The sequence below is a fragment of the Tympanuchus pallidicinctus genome, unplaced genomic scaffold (genome assembly GCF_026119805.1).
Source record: "Tympanuchus pallidicinctus isolate F22 unplaced genomic scaffold, pur_lepc_1.0 scaffold35, whole genome shotgun sequence".
Classification (NCBI taxonomy): domain Eukaryota; kingdom Metazoa; phylum Chordata; class Aves; order Galliformes; family Phasianidae; genus Tympanuchus; species Tympanuchus pallidicinctus.
This window is the reverse complement of record NW_026294753.1, coordinates 1,523,798-1,544,647: the sequence shown is the minus strand read 5'-3', so window position 1 is coordinate 1,544,647 and position 20,850 is coordinate 1,523,798. Positions and strand designations below refer to the sequence as shown.

Below are 20,850 nucleotides of genomic sequence, written 5' to 3'. Positions count from 1 at the left end.
GGCGGTGACGTCACTTCCGGCGCAGCCGCGTTCTGCTTCCGGGTCGTGCTGCGGCAGTGGAGCCGTGGGGCTGCCGCTGCCATGTCGGATGCGGGACGCGTTCCCGGGCGCGGCTGTGGGGCCGCTTCTCGGTAAGAGATCGTCGAGCGCGCCCTGCTGCGATACGCGGGACCTCTGCCGTTCGTCCCCGCCGCCTCTCCGGCCCTTCAGGCCCAACGGGCCGCGGCTCGGGGGAGCGCGAGGAGCGCGTGGCTCCGTTATCGCCTTTCCCGCGGGCCTGAGGGGATGCTCGGGGCCGCTCGGGCGATGGCGTCGGGTTAGAGCCCAGCACTCGGCCATGGGGTACCGCTGGCCCGGCCCGGAGTGGTGCTCCTGGGAGTCCCGGTGCCTCCTGAGGGCGCTGGGGAGCATCCGAGAGCCGTGGGAAGAGGCTGTCCGGCTCCCTGAGCTCGGGAGTGAAGAACGGTTTGTGAGGTAACCGGGGAGCACGGCCTGCGGTGCGTCTGGGCCTCGAGGATCGTCTGTAAGGCCATCAGCCGTGTGGAGCTTCAGCTTAAGGCAGCCTTGCTCAGCCTATGGTGGCTTTGCAAGGAGTCAATTAATAGAATAGTTCCTTTGGACAAGGCCGTATTGATAACAGAATCACAGAATAGTTGGGTTAGAAGGGATCTCAAAACCTCCCAACGCAAACCCCTTCCGTGGACTGAGTGCACCCACTACATTGGGCTGCCCAGGGACCATCCATGGCCTGGGACATCTCCAGGAATGGGGCATCCACAGCTCTGGGCAGCAATATCAGTGCCTCACCACCCTCTGAGCAAAGAATTTCTCCTCACGTCTAACCTAAATCTCCTTTCTTTTGATTTAAAACGGCTCCCCCTTGACCTATCACTGTCATGTCATAAAGAAAGTCAATTTCCATCTTGTTTATCAATACTTATACTAATACGCACTGGAAGGCAGCAGTGAGGTCACCCCAGAGATCATCTCATCCAACTGCCCAACCACTTCAGGGCTAACCAAAAGTTAAAGCATACCATTGAGGGTATTATTCAAATGCTATTGAATACCCGAAGGCATGGGACGTCAACCACCCTGCTAGGAAGCCTGTCCCAGTGTTTGACCAGCCTCCTGGAGAAGAAATTTCTCCTAACATCCAGTCGGAACCTCCCTTGTGCAGCTTTGTGCTCTTCCCACATGTCTTGCCACTGGTTGTGGAGAGAAGAGACCAACACCTTCCTCTGTACCTCCTCTCCCCAGGAAGCTGCAGGGACCATTGAGGCCATCTCTTGGCCTTGTCTCCTCCACACTGCACAACCCAAGTGTTCTCAGCCTCTCGTAGGTCACATCTTCAGCCCTGTTACCAGCTTCGTTGGCACTGTCTGGGTGCATTCTTATTATCTGTAAACATACCTGCACATTTTTGTCTGGATGGGTTTGGTATGGGCTCGCACCAGAGCTTGTGTAGATGCATCCAAGAGGATGTGTTTGGGTTTGGCAGTGCCGTGATCAACTGGGCTTCATAGCTGCGTTGGACTCAGATCCGCGCTTCTTGATGTTCCTGGTTTGTAGAATCATAGAATAGGTTGAGTTGGATGGGCTCTTTGAAAGTCATCACCTACTTCAACTCCCCTGTGGTGCACAGGGACATTTACAGCTCGATCAGGTTGCTCAGAGCCCCATCCAGTCTAACCTTGAATACCTCTGTGGATGGGGCATCCACCACTTCTCTGGGCAAGGTGCTCTAACGCTTGCTGTGCAGAATTGCTGAAGCTTTATGTGGAGCCAGCCCTGCAGTAGAGTGCCTTATTTGGCTTCTACTGCATGGTGAGGCTAAATTGCTTCCAACTGAAGTTAGTCCTTGATGTGGAGTATCTATAGCAAGTCAGATGGATCGTCATACCAGGCCTCTTTTTCTGTATGGAGTGAGCTCCACTTCTGTTCTTGTGATGCACTTAGTCTGTAGCCTGGTAACTTCCAGCCCGCAATTAAAACTCAATCATATTTGCTATCAGGATAAGATTTGTACAGTTGTCGTCTGCCTTGGTTATTTGGTTCCATGACTTTTTGCAGATTATCCTGAATTCATTGTACCGAATGGGATAGGCTTTTGTTTAGAATCACAGCAATTTGCATGCCTCAAGTCACTGTTTTCATAATTGACAGCTTAAAAAATGCATAAAGATTATTTAATTTGCTCAGTTTGCAAAGCTACAGGCCCACATACCTAACTGTGTACCTATTAACCTTTGTGATTTTTTACATAATCTCCAGGTGTTATTTGTGCTTGTGCAGTTCTGCAGTCCAGTTTTTACCACGCAGCCAACTTTAGGCAGCTGCATTCTCACTTGTAACCTTCAAAAGGTGAAGGTCTAGCAGTGCACAGGCCACTGGAAGTAGTGCACGGTGTCCTTCTGTGCCTTTTGCCTGTATCTCAGCTCTCCCATGCAACGTCAGTGGCAGTTGTGGCACCTTGGTAACTGTGTGTTGTTGGTTTATGGGACAGACAATTGCAAAACTGTCACTTCCCTATCACAGATGTGTGCAACTTTGTAATAATTCCCAAGTAATTACTGACTTCTGAAGGATTTATAGCTTCTCAAAGTTCTGCCTGGTAGAAGTTGAGATGTTGGGGTAGGTTTTGAATTGATTTTATGTCTCTGCTTTATTGAAAGGGCTTCCATGTGTTAAGGAGTTGGAGTATCTCTCCAGCAAATTGTGCTGTGTCCTAGCTTCCATGTACTGAAGGACAGCTATAAATGGTACACATACTGTTGTGGTTTGTTAAGTGAATGAAGAACCCGAAAGTAGTCTGTTTTTGTGTGAGTCACATTATGCATCAAGGTTCTAGATTTACAGCAGTTGTTATTTGAAGATGGACACGAGTAACACAGTGCCACTGTTCTTATTTGTCAGAAATAGGAATATTTGTAATTTCTGCCCTGCAAATGGACAAGGGCCTGTCAGGATGGAGGCGCAGGGGAAATTTCTGAGGGCCAGAAGGGAACTGAGGATTTGATATTTTCTGTATGATCCCACAGCCAGCAGTGCTTACAAGCAACCCGCCTCCAGGCACTGCTGTCTCTAGCAGCAGCTGGTTTTCTTTGATCACCTGAACCAGCAGTGCACACTGGTTAGTTCTGAGTTGAAGGAGGGATTTTTCAGCTTTTCCTTGCTTTCTCTTGTCTTTAATTTATTCCTTTTTTTTTTTTCTTTTGCCCTAATTTGTCCAGAGGTTTTTAATTTGTTAAAGGGCAGCAAAACAAGCTGCTCCTCAGCACTGTCCTCCCTGGTGGCTCCTCTCTAGCAGTGATCAAGGCGCACTTCAGGTGGGTGTTGTGGCTGAAGGTTCCCTGGCACCCGAGGGAGTAACTTCAATTATTTCTTCCATCTTACAACTGCATCTGGAGATTCAGTTCAGGTGGTGCTGCATGGAGTCACATTCCTTCCTAACATGTTACCAAACCTGGCGTTGAGAATAGTGCTGTGGGAAGAAAGCACAGCATGCCTTTGCTGGTTCTTCAGTGCGTGGAATCATTCTGGATCTTTTTTAATCTCTTAGATAAACTTTGGAATTAAGAATGTGGGTCATCCAATTTCAGAGGCAATTAAATGGTAGCTCAGTTCTGCAGCAGATGATCTGTCCTCAAGTTTAGACCGATGTAGAAGGCTGTTCTCCCATCCCAAGAGCTTCCTTTTGGAGATTTTACAGAACAGCCTTTTGCTAATTTTTTTTCCATGATGGTTTTAGTTGCCCTTCTGTATTTAGGAAAGCATAAGAAATTCTTCCTTAATTACAAGTGATTTGAGATGAACAAAGAATACTGCATATTAGTATGAGTGTCGTTTGGAAAAGCAGATGATTAATTACTTTTCAGAACAGAGGAAAATGAGTGTCAGCTCTTTTCAGAACTGCGTGGCAGTATTCTGAAATAGGTTTAGCCATAGGTTGACTAGAAGAAGTTTCCCCACGCTTCTTTCCTGGTAAAAACATGATTTTTCTCCTATATGAATTAAGGAAAACACTGTCAGAGAAAACAATTGTGTTGAATTCAAGGTTTAAGAATTTTGCACAGAAGTCTGGTCTCATTTGCAATAATTTTGTTCAGTGCCACTGTAAGAGTTCATGAAACTTCAGACGCCACTGCCTTGGTTTTTCTGTGTGTTAAACCTTTGTTTTCAGTCCACCCAAAACTTTTGGGGCTCAGGGAGAGAAGTTCACCTTTGGGATGATAAAGGGGCTCAAAGGTAATAAGAAACACTTCTTCTCTTTGTTACCTTCCCAGTGCTCTGGAGAGCTATGCTCACACAAACATTTTCTTTTTCCATTGAACCCATTTTTTCTCTCTGCCATGTCAAGCCTGCTGCTAGGTAGGCATTTTTAGATATGAAGAAAAAAAGATACTTTTTAAGCCAGAAAATGAAAAGTGCTTACACTTATCTGGCCCGAAGGAAGCCAAGAAGCCCAGATAAGTCAATGATACAGCTTCTGGAGTTAAAGGCAGCAGAAAACAGTGTGGGCTGTTGTTTCTTAAAGGCTATCTGTTGCATTAGGTGAGTAAGAAGATATCCGACCTGGAGGGTCAACAAGCTTGTGGCAGAGGTTGGAGGACTTGAAGGTTCCCAACCATTTGGTGATTCTATTGCTTGCAGAAGAGAAGAAGCAGGTGAGCAGGCTGAGGGTGTTGGTGGTTCTGCCAGAACTCCAGTGCTGTTAGTCACAGCTGGGAGTGGGCATGCAGTCGCAGTGATGCAGCTAACAGCATGCTGAGCTGCAGCAAGGGGTTGTGCCCAGCCCAGCTGTTAAGGAAATCTGATGGCAGCTTAACAGAGTGTAAGGCTAAACAGCTTTTTATAACCTCTGTGGTAGTTTGTGTAATGGGGTTCACTTTGCTACTGGTGTGAGTTAGATATCAAATACATGCTGCCACTTGCTGTGACTCAGCTAGTTGTAAGTGTAGCAGTAAAACAAAAACCTACTGCTTAATTTGTCCATGTTCATTTTGCAGTCCAGATATAAGCCTACAATAGTCAGAAACTTCAGAACACGCAGCACTGTTTTTGCTAGGATTTATTTGTTGTCTGGATAGGAATTAATTCTCAACAATAAGATCTGAAGGAAAGTGTATTCACAGTAATTGAAGACATCTTCATGATCTTGTCTGTTTCCTCATGGAGTCAAGCAACATACCAAAAGGTTAAAGGACCTGTTTCACATGATGCCTGAAGCAGTGAAGGTAGCTTTCATTGATGCTAGGGCTTGCAGCTGACTCTTGTTCAATTTTTTGTCCACTGGGATCTCCAGTTCCTTTTCTGCTTATCTGTGACCTTCCAGTTGGATCCCAGCCCTGCTTGGGGTTACTGCATCCCTGGTTCAGCACACTGTACTTGTCTGTGTTGAATGTTGCAGGGTTTCTGCCAGCCCACACTTGCAGCATGTCACAGTTCTTGCAGTTTTGGCTTTTCAGGCATTTGATCTTCAGCTTGTTGTCATCCACAGACAGGGTGAAATAGCATTCTATCCCATAACCTTGCTCATGATCAGAATGCTCATGTTGCTTCATGTAACTGTTCTTGTAGGTTGCTTTAACCAGCAGTTAGATTGTAGACCCTAATTGCTGTACTATGAACTTGGCAGTCCAGAGAGTTTTTTATCCATCTGTTCATAGTTTTACCTCCCTGTTTGTTTGCAGGGTGACTTTGCATTACTCAAATCAAGTTACAGGATATTTACAGCTTTCTTCTTCCACAGAGTCAATCTGCCTCTCATCAGGAATGGCACTCAGGTTGGTCAGGAAGCATTTGCTTTTGGTGAACCCGTTCTGTCTATTCCCAGCCACTTTCTTGCACTTCAAGTTGTGGGAATGGTCTCCATCTAGATTTGCCCTGCAGTCCTCTGACCCATTAAGGCAACTCTGAGTGGCCTGTATTTCCCTTATTGCTTGTTTTGAAGGCAACGTTTGCTCTTTTTCAGTCATTAGTGATCCCCCTGTATTGATGTGACCTTTCAAAAGTTGAGAGCACCCTTAACCCCTGCCATGACATCGGCCACTTCCTCCTTCCATTTGTTTGGTCTTATAGACACGTACAGATGCAGGCTTTTTTTATGGCATGCTCTAACCTAATATTTTTGTACCATTGATCATGTCGGGGAGCAGCAGGGACATGTTAACCCCTGGGAAAGGAGTGCTGAGTGTGACAGCAAGGCAGAACAGCAAGGGTACCTCCCTCAACACCCAAGTGGTGACAAGCTGGATGAAGGCGAGAGGTCTGCAGAGGGGTCCACAGAAGGGCAGACTTGAGGTCAGGCTGAGAAATCACATCATTCTCAGGCTCAGGTTTGGAAACAGCAGCCACGGCCAAGCAGCAGCCTGTGCCAGGTGGCCCTGTGCTGTCAGCTCTGCTTTGTGGCTGCCTGGGACATCAGGTTGTGAGTTGGTGACAGGTGCCTGTCCAGGCACAGCCCACAGCTCAGCTGCACTGGTGCTCAGGTGGGCACCCAAGGTACGAGCCTTGGCTCACATTCACTCCCTAAGTGGGAAGCAACGACCTTCGCTGCAGCCTCCAGCAGAGCTTCCTGAGAGAACTGGCTCCAGGGTCACCAGCTGTGCTGTCTGTACAGATGCTCTCCTCCTCCAGCCCTGCCACTGAGCACAAGGACTTGGAAGACCTGAGAGCAGGCCTTGACAGTAAAGCCTGAAGTAAGAAAGACATTGAAGTGTCTCAGCTTTACCTGTGGCCTTCACTGCTCCATCACCAGCCCTGCCCAGAGCTAACACAGAGCTGTGGGTGCCCCATCCCTGGAGGTGCCCGAAGCCATGGATGGGCCCTGGGCAGCCCAACCTAGTGGGGGGCACCCGGCCCACAGCAGGGGTTAGGGCTGGGTGGGCTCTGAGTTCACCTCCAACCCAAACATTCTGTGCTTCATGGGAAACACATCAGTGTTGGAGATAGAGGACAAGGCAGGGCTGTCTCCTCCACGGTCCTTTGAGCACAGGAGTCCCACAGCTGTGCCTCTGCCAGCAGCACCAATACCATGGGAGGGAATGGTATAATGAGTGTGCTGAATTAGAAGCAGCATCAGTTGCTGAGCATTGAACAGTCGTTTAAACTTTTTCCTGAGTAAAAAATCTCAAATATCCAGTACTTCATTCTTTCCTTAATGATTTTTTTTTTTGAGCAGGTTACTCCAGCAACTGTTGTTGCTAAGAGACAAATAGATACAGATGTCCTCAGGACTGACTGCACGGTGATAAATGCCATGGGCTTCTCTTGCAAAATAATGAGAAATATGTAAATTCACTGCAGTGCCACCTTTTAAGTATAGTTATGGTGACAGCCGAGTTTCTCTCTGTCAGAACTGTAGCTTGGTTTCCTGGCAGTGTGATGGTGGCTGTGTTAGTGAAATTTCTCAGTGAAAACGGTTTACAGCTGCATAACACCAATAATTCCTTTTTTTCCACAGTTGATACGATGCTGGGTTCTTTTTCTGAGTGATTTAAAACTTCAGTCTCTTGTGGGTAAATGTTCAGGAAATTTCCAAACCTATTTTAAGGAGTTGAAAGTAGTGTCTGGAAATGGGAGACAATACGCTCTATTGTTTGAAAGTTTGTTTTTAAAACAAGCTCTTCAGTCAAACATCATTTTTGATGCCTTTTTTTTTTTTTTTCTTCAGAGCTGCAGCTCCTGAAGTTTCCTAAACCACAAAAACGTGTGCGAGCTGTTTTAGAAGAGCAGCCTGTTCAGTCGTGGTGAATTCTTATGAAAAGAGCAGTGAATTGGCTTTGTTACTTTCCTAATGTGTGTTTAAGTCATTGTGCTGTGCTTTGTAAGGAAAAGCTGGTGCAGGACACTTCAGCTGGGTGAGCTGTGTGTTACATCCATCTAGAAGTAATCATTGCCCTGTGTCTGGGTTTCTGGGCTCATTGGGAGCTGTTTTGCTCAACGATGAAGCTGTTATTTCCAGATTTTCTTTGTGTGGGGAAAAAAGAACAAACACAGTGCATTTCTCCATTTAAAAATTTCCCTGTTGGGTTTCAAAATCAAATTGAAGAGAGTTGTGTAAGAGCAGGGCAGGCAGGCAGTGTGCATGGCACTGCAGACAGCCTTAACATCAGTAATGCTACAGGGATTTGAGAAAAAGGACATGAAAGTTCCTGCTAGTGAAGTGAGCAGTGCTTAGGCTAAATATGTATTACAGCACTGAATTCCTCCATCTTTATATACCACACTGTCCCCCCCCACCCCTCACTTTTAGATTATGAAATTTTGATCAAATGTGAACCTGAAGTCCTTCAGGACTGTGTTTACATGCTTGTCGTGGCCACTCTCACAGATGAGACACGTAATCTGCCTTCCCTATAACTTTTGCAGGTTTTTATTCCGAGTCTTCCCCAGTTAATAAAGACGGAGAGAGAGATCGAGCGTAGAGAGCAGCAAGCAATCCAGCAGATCTCACAGCAAAGGTTTGTTCTCTGGTGTTTGTCACAATATTTGGGCAGCCCGTGTTGTGTGTGGGTGTGTGTGTGTGTGTGGAGATGGAGGAAAAGCAAAGAACAGTCAAGCAGAAATCTCTGCCATGAGATTTGCTGAGCTGTTAGAGATAAGAGATCTGCAGGCTGCTGTGTGGCACCGTTTTCATTCATCAGCTCTGCTCCATTTTTTCAAAAGGCTGCTCCCTGCTGTGGAAAAAAAAAAAAAGTACTGGAGAACTGAACTTAAAACTTAACAGACCAAAGCTTGACGTATTGTGAACTGCCTTACAGGTGGATTCTGGGGAGAGTTTTAGTTCTGGAGAGCAAAGACTGCAGCCTGAGGAGATGGATGCTGGCAGTGTTAGTCAGAAGGAGTTGGGGCTCTCACATTTTGGAGTTAGAAATCTCACTTCCTTTTCCCTCTTACTGCATCTGTGTTTTCCAGACTGTCTGACACCAAATGCTCAGCCTTAGTGTGTCACATCTGGCTGTGGTGTTACCCTCTGGTTGTGGTGCTCAGGGATGTGATTTAGCAGTGGGTTGTCAGGGTAGTATGGTTAGGTTGAGGTTGGACTTGATGATCTTGAAGATCTTTTCCAACCTGAGCAATTCTGTGATTTGTGAATTAACTTGTGAACATCGTGTGAAGTAGATCGTTCATGGTATTATTGGTAGGACTACCTGTGAAAGCAAATGCTTTGTTTCTTAGTGGGGGAGAAAAGCTGGACTCCTCCTCATCGCTGTCTGTCCTTGCATGGCGCTGCAGCTGCACTGTTGTGTTACACACCTTTCCTTCTCAGCCTCTTTGAAGTGTTGTGAATTTGTACTCAGACTCAGCAGACAGACTGCTTTACAGGTCAAGGCGTCTGTTTCCTCATTCTCTTGGTTTGTGTTGTTGTGAAGGTACAGTGTTATAAAGCATTTTTATCTTCTTGCCTAAAGGAAGGACAAACAGCACAGGATTCTAAATAGTTCAGTTCCTGACTGTTCCCAAAGGAGCCATCTCATTGTACCACCCAACCCAGCAGCCAGCCTGGTGCTGTCATTCCTGTGATCTTTAATCAAGAACAAAACAGGAGATTCTGCACAAGCTGTGATGAGTGCCTGTTCTTCCCGTTCTCATGGGAGCTCTTAGGAAAAGAGCTGGGTTTGCTGTCCTGGTGCGGGGTGAATGCAAGTTTGGCTATTTGGGACATCAAGTTAAAAGTGTTTTGACAGCTTGACTGATGAAGTAGTGTCACAGTTGGGTTTGGGGATGCTGGAATATGAGGAAGGAGAAAATAGTGAAGAAACATTCCTGTGGAACAGGGAAGTTCTGTGCAGGGTCGTGCTCCACTGGAAAAAATAAGAAGCTCAGACTCTTCTGTTGCTTAATTCATAGATTCACTTCTCTTCATGGTAAGCTTCTGGCCTTTGAGTAAATGAGGAATGGAAATAACAGCATTGGTCCCATTGTTACACATATCACAACAAAGCATTCTGTTCCAATTTCTATATAATAGTTTTAATTTCATTAGGTCAACTTAGATGTTTTCTCTAAAGGAAGTAGTGGCTGTTTTGAAGTAAAACAAAACCGTGTTCAAGCAGCTTTTTTTTCTTTCTAATCAGTATAATTACAGCTTGTTGGTTTTATCACATTATCCTTGACTTTAATTATCTGCAGCTTGAGAGGAGAACTGTTCCTTTATATGAAGCCAAAGCAGATGGCCTTGAAATGAACAAAATTAAAGTAAATAGCAGTCCAGCTAATAGCTGATAGCTTTTGGAAATTACATCCATAATGTCAGGTTGAAAGAATTTGATCAATATAGACTTTGCATTTGGGGATTTTAAAAATAGGGTTTATTACAAGAAACTACCTGGGCTTTTTCAGTAGGGATTAGCACTGTGACATTATGTAGAACAGAAAGCAATGACTAATTTGTGTAATTCTCTAATCCATACCCATGCATTAATGCCTTGTTTTGAAATTTATGTAATGTGTTTCAGTAAATTGAGCATGCAAAATGACCTGATGTGCAAAATGCCTCTCCTGGCTCTTGCACATCGCTGGTGTGCTGGGCAAGTGGGGATTTAGCTGGCTTGGCTATTCAGCAAATCCAATTTAAACTGAAAACTGTTGTTTAATTCAGATATTACAGGTAAATAATGAAAAGCATCCTACATAGGAAGGAAGTGTATGTTTCCAGCTTTTTGGCAGTCTTGACTTCTTCATTTTTCAGGATGTTTCTTTCACTGTGCTGATGTGTTAACTCATGGCACGCCTGGTTGTGTTTTGTCGAAGCCTTTTCATTCATAACCCCAGTGCCCCATGGAAGGATTCTGACCATCAGAACCAGCAGCTGGACATGAGCAGCAGTGTGCTTGCAGCACGGAAGGCCAGCTGTGTGCTGGGCTGCATGAAAAAGGGGCGGCCAGCAGGAGAGGGAGGTGATCGTCCCCATCTGCAGCGCTGCGTCCAGGCCTGGGGTCTCCAGCACAGGAAGGACGTGGAGCTCTTGAGTGGGTCCAGAGGAGGCACTGAGATGAGCAGAGGGCTGGAGCAGCTCTCCTATGAGGAAAGGTTGAGGGAACTGGGCTTGTTGAGCTTGGAGAAGACAAGGCTGCGGGGAGACCTTGTGACCTTCCAATATTTGAAAGGAGCGCATAAACAGGAGGGGGAACGGCTGCTTACGAGGGTGGACAGTGATAGGACAAGGGGGAAAGGTTTTAAACTGAGACAGGGAGGTTTAGGTTGGATATTAGGAGGAAGTTTTTCCCCCAGAGGGTGGTGATGCACTGGAACAGGTTGCCCAAAGAGGCTGCGGATGCCCCATCCCTGCAGGCATTCAAGGCCAGGCTGGATGTGGCTCTGGGCAGCCTGGGCTGCTCATTGGTGACCTGCACACAGCAGGGGGGTGAAATTAGATGAACATTGTAGTCCTTTTCAATCCAGACCATTTTATAAGTCTATGAACTTCCCAACCCTCCCTCTCCCAAAAAGTGTAATCAAAATGTAGACAGGAAAAATGGCCAAACCCAGCTGCTCCCAAAACTGTTGATCTCCAGTTTCTTTTCTGAGGATAGCAAGCAGTTGGGAAGCTGTGGTTTTGCAGTGGGAAGGGGAGGAGGACTGATGGCAGTTAGTGTTCCTTGCATGGCGATGATGTGGTCACCTCTGGTCATGGCACAACTTCCACAAGATGGGTACCAAAGCTATTGCAGATCTGCTTTGTATCTCTTCTGTTGTGGTTGCCTATGGTTTTAAAATGTTTGATAATAGAAACCGTGTGGTAAGCTTATCTATAGCACAGGCTGCCTTGAGTTTTATGTAAGTTAAAAATCTAATGCTGAAGTTTGGGATAATGGAAAAAAAAAACCAAAAAACAACTACCAAAAAACAGCTGTTGGCCTTGAACTTTTAATAATCAGCTGTTTTCCAAGGCAGATAATCCACCAAGTTTAAGCTGAGCAGGTGCAAGATGGGGGTTGCTTTTTTGGAAAGCCAAGTACTGCACCCAGGTTGGAGGCTGGCAGTGCTCAGTGGTGCTGTGTCCATAGCAGGCTGCTGGGGATGAGAAGGATTCAGCCCTGCCGGCTGCCAGGTGCAGCTGTAGCTGGCAGCTGCTCTGCTCTGCCTCCCTGCAGTGTGAGCCAAGCATGGAGTGGGGTTTTTCCCTTCCTGCCTCCCTCCCCTGTGTCCCTGGGTGCTCATGGAGGCGGTGGTGGATGAGCTGAGGGCACAGCAGCTCTCTGCACCCATGCAAGGTAGGTGATCCGGGCTGAAAGGCCACTGAGTCACACAAGTGCCATGGCTGAGTGTGTGTCCGTGGTTTTGGCAATGTGAAAAATAAGTAAAAGAGTAAACGAAGCCATAATGTTCCAGTGACTGTTAATGAGAAAGGACATCCTGTGTTCCCACTTACGTTCACTTGCCTGTTTTTTTGTGTTTTATTGTTTTTTTTTCTATAGTACAAGATCAAATCCAGTCTGTGGCAGCCAGGCACAAAGGAAGGGCATCATGCGAGCAAGAGTGGGTTGCTGGAGATAAGGGAGGAGCAGGAGCTTTACCTTTCTCAGCAGCTCCAGCTGAAACTGTGGCATAGGAAACCTTTACTGAAGTACAGCCCTGTCGCTCCTAGCAAGTCCAGGTGTGCTGCTTAAGCACATCTCTGTCATCCAGAAATGCACTCTGCTTCTTCTGGTTGTTCTGCCTGCTTCTCTGCAAAAACACTGGGAGATCCTCTGCCCCACCTGCCATTTCTGGAGCTGTAGATTCTCTAGAAGACAGTGTGCAGTGATTCTTTTTCCATACTGTAGAGTTCAGTTTTGGGGTTTTATAAGAAAGTATGCAATGAAACTGTAAAATCAAAGGACAGGGGACAGGACCAGGCTCATGTGATACCAAATTCAAACATCGTTGCTGTTGGCATTTGTATTCCAAAACTGTAGTTATAACTTTTGAATGTGTTTTCTGTATTATCTCTATTAAAAAGAAATAAAGTAGAAGGAAATGGGGTTTTGTATTTCAAATAGTTAACAGTTAAAACTGAGGGTGAAAATTGGAATGGTGACAGTATCCCTTTGTTTTGCATACTTTCTTGTAAGTATATGGTGTTGTTGGAGAAGATACGGAGTTACTGAAATGCTTTGGTGCAAATTCAGTTGTTTCCCAGTTGAGGCAGTGAAGATAATTATAAGTAACCCTTAATTATGGGAGATGGTCTTGGAAAATACTCAAACTCTCAGTGCAGTTTTACCTGGCATTTAAGATCTTTTACCTTTCCTTTTGTAAGGGAAAAGAAATGCATTGTGTTTCCATGGATAAAAGGGATTTATTACAGCCTTCCGTGTTCCCACCGAGGTACATGGCAACATTTCTGTGGCTCTGGAGGCAGGAATAGATTGTAACTCAGCAGAGGAATTACAGGTGCTGTTGCTGTATTTGATTATTTCCTCTGAACCACTGAGGGTTTTTCTGCTTTTCCTCTAACTGCTGTAAGCCATGCAGGAGTTGCTGTGTGTGCCATAACACACATAATGCCCGTGGGGGGACAGCTGTGCTGGGCTCTGGGAAGATGGCATCCTTAGGAATAGATAACCAAAATCCCAGAAGACTAAATATGGTCAGTGAGCTGATCTGGCAGAGCTGGGGAGGATGCATGCCTTCATCTGTTGTCCAGCAGGTAGCAAAAAGTTAATAAAGTGATGACAGCAACCTGCAAAATTGTATTTTCCTGGATATAAAACCTTGCTTACAGCAACTTTTTGGTGCAGTATATAGGAACTCTGTGCTAAATGTGACTGTGTTACTGTCTGTTACTTTTTGGAACCACATGCTCATCAAACGCGTCTTTTTTGAGGGGTGCAGTTGGAATAATGAGCTTTCTTTGTGAAGCTGACAATAAGCAGTGCTGTGTGTAAATACATTTAGGTGTACGCTCTTGTCCTGATTTTCTTTTTTTTTTGGTGTGTGTGTGTTCGTTATATAAATGTTCTAAATTAAAACAGGTTAGATTGAATCACTCTGTTTACTGACCTAGTAGACCAGTCTCGATCATTTAAAGTGTCTTTCAAATCATGGTGCACGTGTCTGATTGACACGTTAGCTTCTGTGGTCAGTATGGTACGAGCAAGTGATGTAGAAATGTGCCACGTGATGAAAAATGTCTGCAGGTTGAAGCTTAAAGCTAAATCCCTTGTTTATGAAATCTTTCCGTATATGAATTTTGTCTCTTAGTTGGGAGACGGCAACACGAGTTTAGAAAGCTTGTGGGTGGAATATATAACAATTATCATTCTCTGATAGCCTAAATGATAAGTCCCCCCAAAAGTACATAAAGCTATGAACACCTTTTCTTGACAGGCTTTGAAGACTGCCGAGGAGGACACGATTTGAATCATTCAAGCATTAAAATAGTAATACCCATGGAAGAGCCACAAGATTTACCCGAGCAACCAGTAAGTACATTTAAATCATACTGAAGATGAGCATGTAAAACCAATCAGTGATCTCACAAATTCAGTATGCAGTTATTTTATTTAATAATGGACAGTAAGGCTGTCCGTTAGTAAAACAGTAATAAAAGGAATGTGTGCCTAAACCCTGTAGTGTTTCTATGTAAAATTATCTGTTTTGCTGAGAAAGCCAGACCATTAATAATCCTAGAAGAAATTCAGAATCACTGTTTTAATGACAGAATCCACGTGCTGGCTGTTACCACCTAAATAGTCTGTAATACTTCTTGTGCTTAAGGTCTTGGAAAGGTTCCACGACCCTAAGCGTGCCATCGTATCTACTGCTGGAGAACAGTATTTAAAGTCCTTAATTGAACAGGGCATTGACGGAGGGAGGTATATCTTAAGATAGGAATTGCTGTCTGGACTTCTTAGATATTTGCAACGCTGTCCACATTAAAAAATGCTGATTTTATAACATCCGATAAGTTTTGTTTGGGATGGTGATTGCTGTGGTATGACATGAAGGTAAATTATTAAAGCTACACTGCTTGACACAACATGCAAATTATTCCGAGTGTCTGTGCACAAAACGTGAGGCTAATCAGCAGCAACTTCCAATTTGAAGTCTAAATGTCTGCAGGATTTAAACTTAAATTAAAAAAGGAAATATCTGTTATTACATCTTTACATAACTAAAATTGTCTTTATAAGCCTTTGTTATTCGGAGTATAAGAGATGGAGCACAGCTTGCTTTTGGCACATGAGAGCATTACCCTTAAGCAGACACTTTAATTGTCTGCTGAAGGTTTTCTTGCTAATTTCAGGTAGGTACCTTTTGCTGCTCAGTCATTCTGAGACAGAATTTGAGACTGTACTGATCACAGCTGTATGATGTGGTGTCATCTTTTCAGCTTTGAAACCCAGAGTTGATACTGCACAAACTTGCTTTCTTTCTCAAATGATTTTTCTTTTCCCAATAATGGTCCTTGCAAACTGTTGATGACTGAGTCTGGAAGGGAGCCTGTAGGGAAGTCATCAGACTTGGAGTTAAATGCAATTTACTCCCTCCATTTAGTGCACATAGTGCTGCAGGGATGCTAAACAGGCGAGCCCTTTGTCATTGTTTTTGGATGTTTTTTCCCCTTCCAGATCTCAGTTTAAAATGGAAAAGTATGTGTAAGACTCAGTGTATTGAAACAGACATGGGAAGTAAGAGAGCAAAGGAAAGTTTGGAGAAAAGTGACCAAAAGTGACCTTTTGTATGACAAAAAAGTTTAAAAAGTGCTACTATTTAGCTTTTAGAAGTGATCTCTTGTACTAATCTCTCATTTGATGCAATACTTACTTTAATCTTGATTGCCAGAAAATGACAGAAGTCTTTTTGTAAGGGCTGGTGAGCTTGTATTACATGCATTGCAGACACCCACAGAGTTGATTTCTGTTTGGAATGAGTTCTTATATGGGGCAAATGATGGGGAGAACCCAGAGGTGGGAATGGCCCCAGGGAGACCCAGCATTGCCAAAAGGACAGGGGACAAATGGCTGTCAGGTGTTTGGACTGTAGGTTTTTCCCAACTCAAATTACCACAGGGATGGCAGTTAAACTCCACATTCCTGACTGGTGTACAGTCCTCTCTTCACAGCACTGCTGCAGGCAACAATGCTGCCATTGCTTTGGTCGTGTTTGCTTCAGCAGCTCATCATCTGCTGGGTTGGTGGGTGTGCTTTTCACTCAGAAATTTGTCTGTGAATGAGTCTGAGTGTGGAATTCTGTCACAGAGCAACTGCTGCCACGACAGCATGAAGAAAATGGTGCTTCTGCTTTGATCCTGACTGTAGAAGTACAACTGCGCTTCTGACCTGAGGCTCAGAAGCTGTTTTCCACCCTTTCCCCTTTCTTTCCCCTTTCAAACATTTTTTTCTAATTAAGACTTGTTCTGAGTTGAAGAGCCCATGGTTACACTGGTTAGCTGTGCAGTTCAGTGCCAGGCTTTCTTTTCAGCGCTCGTGCAAACTCTATAGTAACCACTGGTGATGTGCTGCTGGAGGTGTGTGTGGATTCTGCCAAGGACAGCTCTTTTAGTTGTGCCTCTGAACACTTCTGTCTTTGCAGGTGAAAAAAGCCAAGATGCAGGAATCCCGAGAGCAAAGCTTAAGGTATGTCACTTTGAATTTTATCTTAGTGTGGAGCAATTACTGCTGCTCTCATGTCATTATAAGCTCCCGTTTTAGCAGCCTGCGTATTGCTGTATTTGTCAGAGAGATGGGGCAAATATAACCCAGATTTGTGTTGGCTATAAAAAAAATAAATTAAGCAACCCTTTGGTATTAAGCCATTATAAAAAGTAGAGTTTTGATTACATCATCAAGCATCATCTTTTTCCTCAGAATCTTATGAGGCTGTCACGTTCTGCACGTAACGTGTGTTCTGATGGGACTCAGAATATTTTAGTAATCTCTCTGCTATGATTCTCAGATAAACTATGCAGGTGACTGTTTTGAGAAGTAGAGAGCTCTCAGTCTGATAGCTGCTTTTGTTTAAAGCTGCTTTGTTGTACTAGTTGTGCTCAGTAGAGGCTGTCTGATGTGTGTTTGGTTTAGGAGCTAATCACTGCGATTTCATGTAGAGAGGATGTCTGTATTTGGATTTATTCTTGTCTTGTGAGTAACAGCAAAAACTAAATAAAGATTTCTTTTTGGATCCGCTGACATCTCAGTGTGAGTGAGGAGTAAGCACAGTGTGCCATTCATGCATTCATGTTAATGGAAGCCCTGAATTACATTAGTAGTTACGTGATTATTAAGCGAAGAATAATGAAGGGAATGCTTTGACAAGAAGCAGTGAGCAGTGTGAAATTCACCACCCGAATGTTAGAAACTGCTGGAAGCTGCATTTCCAGCCAGCGTAAGGTGAGAGGAGCCCAGCCTAGGGGTGCCTCTGCTCTTGTAGGTGGTAAATGATGGAGAACAGGAGTGCTTGGGATGAATTTGTACCAAAGCACAGGTGTGTGCGTTGAGGAGTAACTCTGAGAAAGCTAGAAGAAACAAGGGCTGATAGAGTATAACCAGGAATTTTATCTGCTGTCACATTTTCCACAACAAGTGATAAGTAGAAGTAGCTGTGCAGCTCTCAGCCTATTTGCAAGCTGTACGGAATTTGACAGCCACAGGTTAACTGTGTCACGGAGTCACAGGACTTTTTCCCCACAGGAAGTGCAGTAGATGAATGCTCTGAGTCTTTTCTGAAATGTGAGGTTTTTTAATTGCAAAACTCAAAATGTTCTAATGAAGTCTGTTCAGCTACTGGCATTGAAAAAAGGTTTTCACAGAGTCTGGTTATGAATGTTTTCAGAGGGGAGAAACACCAGTTCATGCATTTTGAGCAAACTTCATTCCTTTTCCCCAGCCATAGGAAGGAAAATGACATGCATGAGACCAAATCCACAGCACTCACTGCTCAGCTCTTCCATCCCCACACTCTGCCCAGCACTGCCTTGCTGGCCCCAGGGTTTCACCTGAAAGCTGCATGCAAGGAGCAGGGCAGGTGGAGGTCACTCTCTGGGGTGGGTGAATGAAGCAAAAGCACCCCCACAATTTTTTCTGCTCATTCAGCAAATTAAACTTCCATGGAAGAGCCTGGTGGGTGTCTGAGGTGCTGCAGAGAAGCAGGAGGCCGTGTCCAGGTGGGAGGAAAGAAATTTGTGCTTCACACTGCAGATGGCAGTGCCAAGCTGCTAGGTCTGCTGCTGGGCTGCAGCTTCATATGGAGAGATGAGCTGGTGAGTTAACATGCTGAATGGCAGTTTCATGTCTAATCAGAGCTGCAGATCTCTCTCTTAGGTTCTCTGTGTGACATATTAAAGTGTGCAGAGCTAGTTTTTGTTAAAAGTCAGTTTCTCTCAGTGCAGAAGGTTGAAGTGAGGGTTAAGATAAGAAAGGATGTTAATGCAGAGGTTCACAGCGCTGATGTTTAGGTTTGTTTGTTCTAGCAGTCATGTGAGCAACACCGAAGTCAGCGATCAGAAACCTGAATCTTCAAGCCTTGGTTCAAACCTTTCCATGTCAACTGAGAGTAAGTATCTTTCGGAATCCTTCTGCTCCCAGAGTGTCTGCTCTCCTCATTTCTGCTGCTGATCTCATCGCTTTTGTGTTTCATCACTGAAGTGCAGACTTCATCCCCTCTTTAAAATCTGTCCATGCTATCATTTGTAAGGTGAAGGTTTGCTGTGGTGCTTACAAAGCATTAATGCCTGCATGTGTGATGGTAAGCAAACACCATTTCCTATCTACTTTTCCATTACTGTCCCCAAACTTGCAGTTGGTTACTGCTGTGTCTTACCTGTCCGTCATTTTCCTTTGGGGAAGGGTTGAATTAATAATGATGCCTGTTAGAAAGATTTCAGTTTTGTCATCATCTCTACACAGCTGGTTGGGTCTTTTCTAATAATACACTGTATGTTTAATTTTAGACTGAACTATATATAATGTTTGCAGAAATTACTTACAAAGTGCTTTGGGAGGGAACTGAGGCAGAAAATTAAAAATATTGTGTAGTAAGTGAGAGGTGGAATCTGTTCTCCCTGGAAAAGCAGGGCTGGAGGTTATTATGAAAGTAAGAGTCCTGTGCAGAATATTTCTGACTGTCTACAGTTAATTATAACTGTAAATCAGTTCAACCTGATTAAAAATATATACCATACAACTTCCCATTGCTAACTGATTGCATATCTGCTATTTTAATCAGTGTGCTGCAATGCAGTTGAAGAAGTTACCAGGAATTTTAGCCTGCAAATCTGCTGCCTATCTGGCTAAGCCATTTGCAAATTATATAAGTTACGTGGATCCATAAGCAGCTGTGTTTGCTGAGAATTTGGCTATGGTGCTTGTGGGTCAGAACTGTTAAACTCATGTACTCTGCAGACTTACTGTCAGACTTACTGTTTAGCTTGGAGATCACTGCACCATAGTATTTTATGGGCTGACATGCCACAAGGGCCTGTATGGTGCCAGGTTCTGTGCTGGAGGCCCTACATATTCTCACTTTCCTGGTCTGATGAACAGCTCAGTGTTTATCAGGTCTGCTCATCTGAATTCTGGATGCTGCAGTGGCTGCTGGGTTAAGTCATACCAACTGAAGCACCCCAGTGCTGTATTGGGACCTATCTCATGAGGTGTCTGAGATGAGTTTGAACTCAGGTTGTGCAGCCTGAGTGACTCTCTCTTATCTGTTCTAGAGTGTGATTGCTGTGGATTTATTCAAACAGAAAAATGGAAGCATTGCATTATATGCAGTGAATTGGCAAGAATGTTTTTTACGTGGGTTAACGCTGTGGGTTTTGAGAATTTACTTTAAGACAGATATCCAAGGCACTAAAAAACCTTGTGTTGGTGAAAATCATGTGAGTGTGCAGGTAATTAACTGATGTTAGTTGTTGGTTTTAGAAATCTGTGTAATCATATAAACTTTCTTTTTCCAGTTATGACATGCACTGACTATATCCCAAGGTCATCAAATGATTATACCTCACAGATGTATTCTGCAAAGTAAGTTGAACAACTGTTACAAAATTCAGTAGCTCCTTTCCAAAGTCATCTTTCCATATCATTATGTATTTCTTTAATTACTCTGACCACACTCCCCTATCTGCTGTGCAGCAGGCACTCACTGCTGTGCACACTGAGCCTAATGGAAGTCATCCTTCAGCTTCAGTGGCCATTATCTAATGATTCCAAGGATGAATAGACCTCTTCAATTAATTAACAATGGAGTGATCTTGTTGAATAGCATTTGAGAGATAAACAAGCCTATAAAAGGAGTGTAAGATGTTACCAATCACCGTATTTGAGCATCATAAAATGTTTTCTCACTGCATGGTACAGGAGGCCTAAATCTCCTGTGTTTGTTTTTGTATAGTCTGTTCCATTAGTTCTGACACCACTGTATTCTGCTAGCTTTAGGATTTGCTGCTGTAAGGCACCATAGGTGAAACTAACTGCTCATGCCTGTTGGAACATGGAGTTCCTGTGGCCCCGCTCCCCCTGCCCTCGCAGTCCCAGTAATTGAGGATTGTTTCTTCTTTCTAAAGCAATTTAATAATGCGTCTTCTGGCTTCGGAGGCTGAAAACTGCATATGTGAAAAGTTATGTTGGTTTGTTTGTGTGTAATTTTTCTTCCCTCTTTTAATCAGGCCATATGCACATATCCTTTCTGTACCTGTATCCGAAACAATGAGCCCTTACCCTGGTCAGACTCAGTACCAAGCACTACAGCAATCTCAGCCCTACACCATCTACCCCCAGACCACCCAAACCTATGGACTACCTCCTTTTGGTAAGAAATACATTTGCAAAGATTTCTCAGTGCCTGCAGTTACTTTCTTACGTCTCATTAAAAAGCAAATAGGAAGATTAACCAGGTGTGTTGGAGAGCAGCACA

At 44.3% G+C, this 20,850-nt stretch overlaps 1 protein-coding gene across 5 annotated transcripts in view; it reads left to right on the top strand.

Moving 5' to 3' along the window:
* The first annotated feature begins 24 nt into the window (after positions 1-24).
* The window catches only part of EYA3 (EYA transcriptional coactivator and phosphatase 3), a 43,975-nt gene continuing 23,149 nt past the window's right edge, over positions 25-20,850 (top strand). The window contains exons 1-7 of one of the 5 annotated variants that reach the window (XM_052699201.1): positions 25-131; positions 8,374-8,465; positions 14,320-14,414; positions 16,528-16,571; positions 18,404-18,486; positions 19,892-19,958; positions 20,603-20,745. In XM_052699201.1, the coding sequence (XP_052555161.1) occupies positions 14,382-14,414; positions 16,528-16,571; positions 18,404-18,486; positions 19,892-19,958; positions 20,603-20,745 (370 nt within the window). In that variant the 5' untranslated portion in view covers positions 25-131; positions 8,374-8,465; positions 14,320-14,381. The remainder of the gene's footprint in view (positions 132-8,373; positions 8,466-14,319; positions 14,415-16,527; positions 16,572-18,403; positions 18,487-19,891; positions 19,959-20,602; positions 20,746-20,850) is intronic. The other 4 variants (XM_052699198.1, XM_052699200.1, XM_052699203.1 and 1 more) reach the window with 4 other exon arrangements.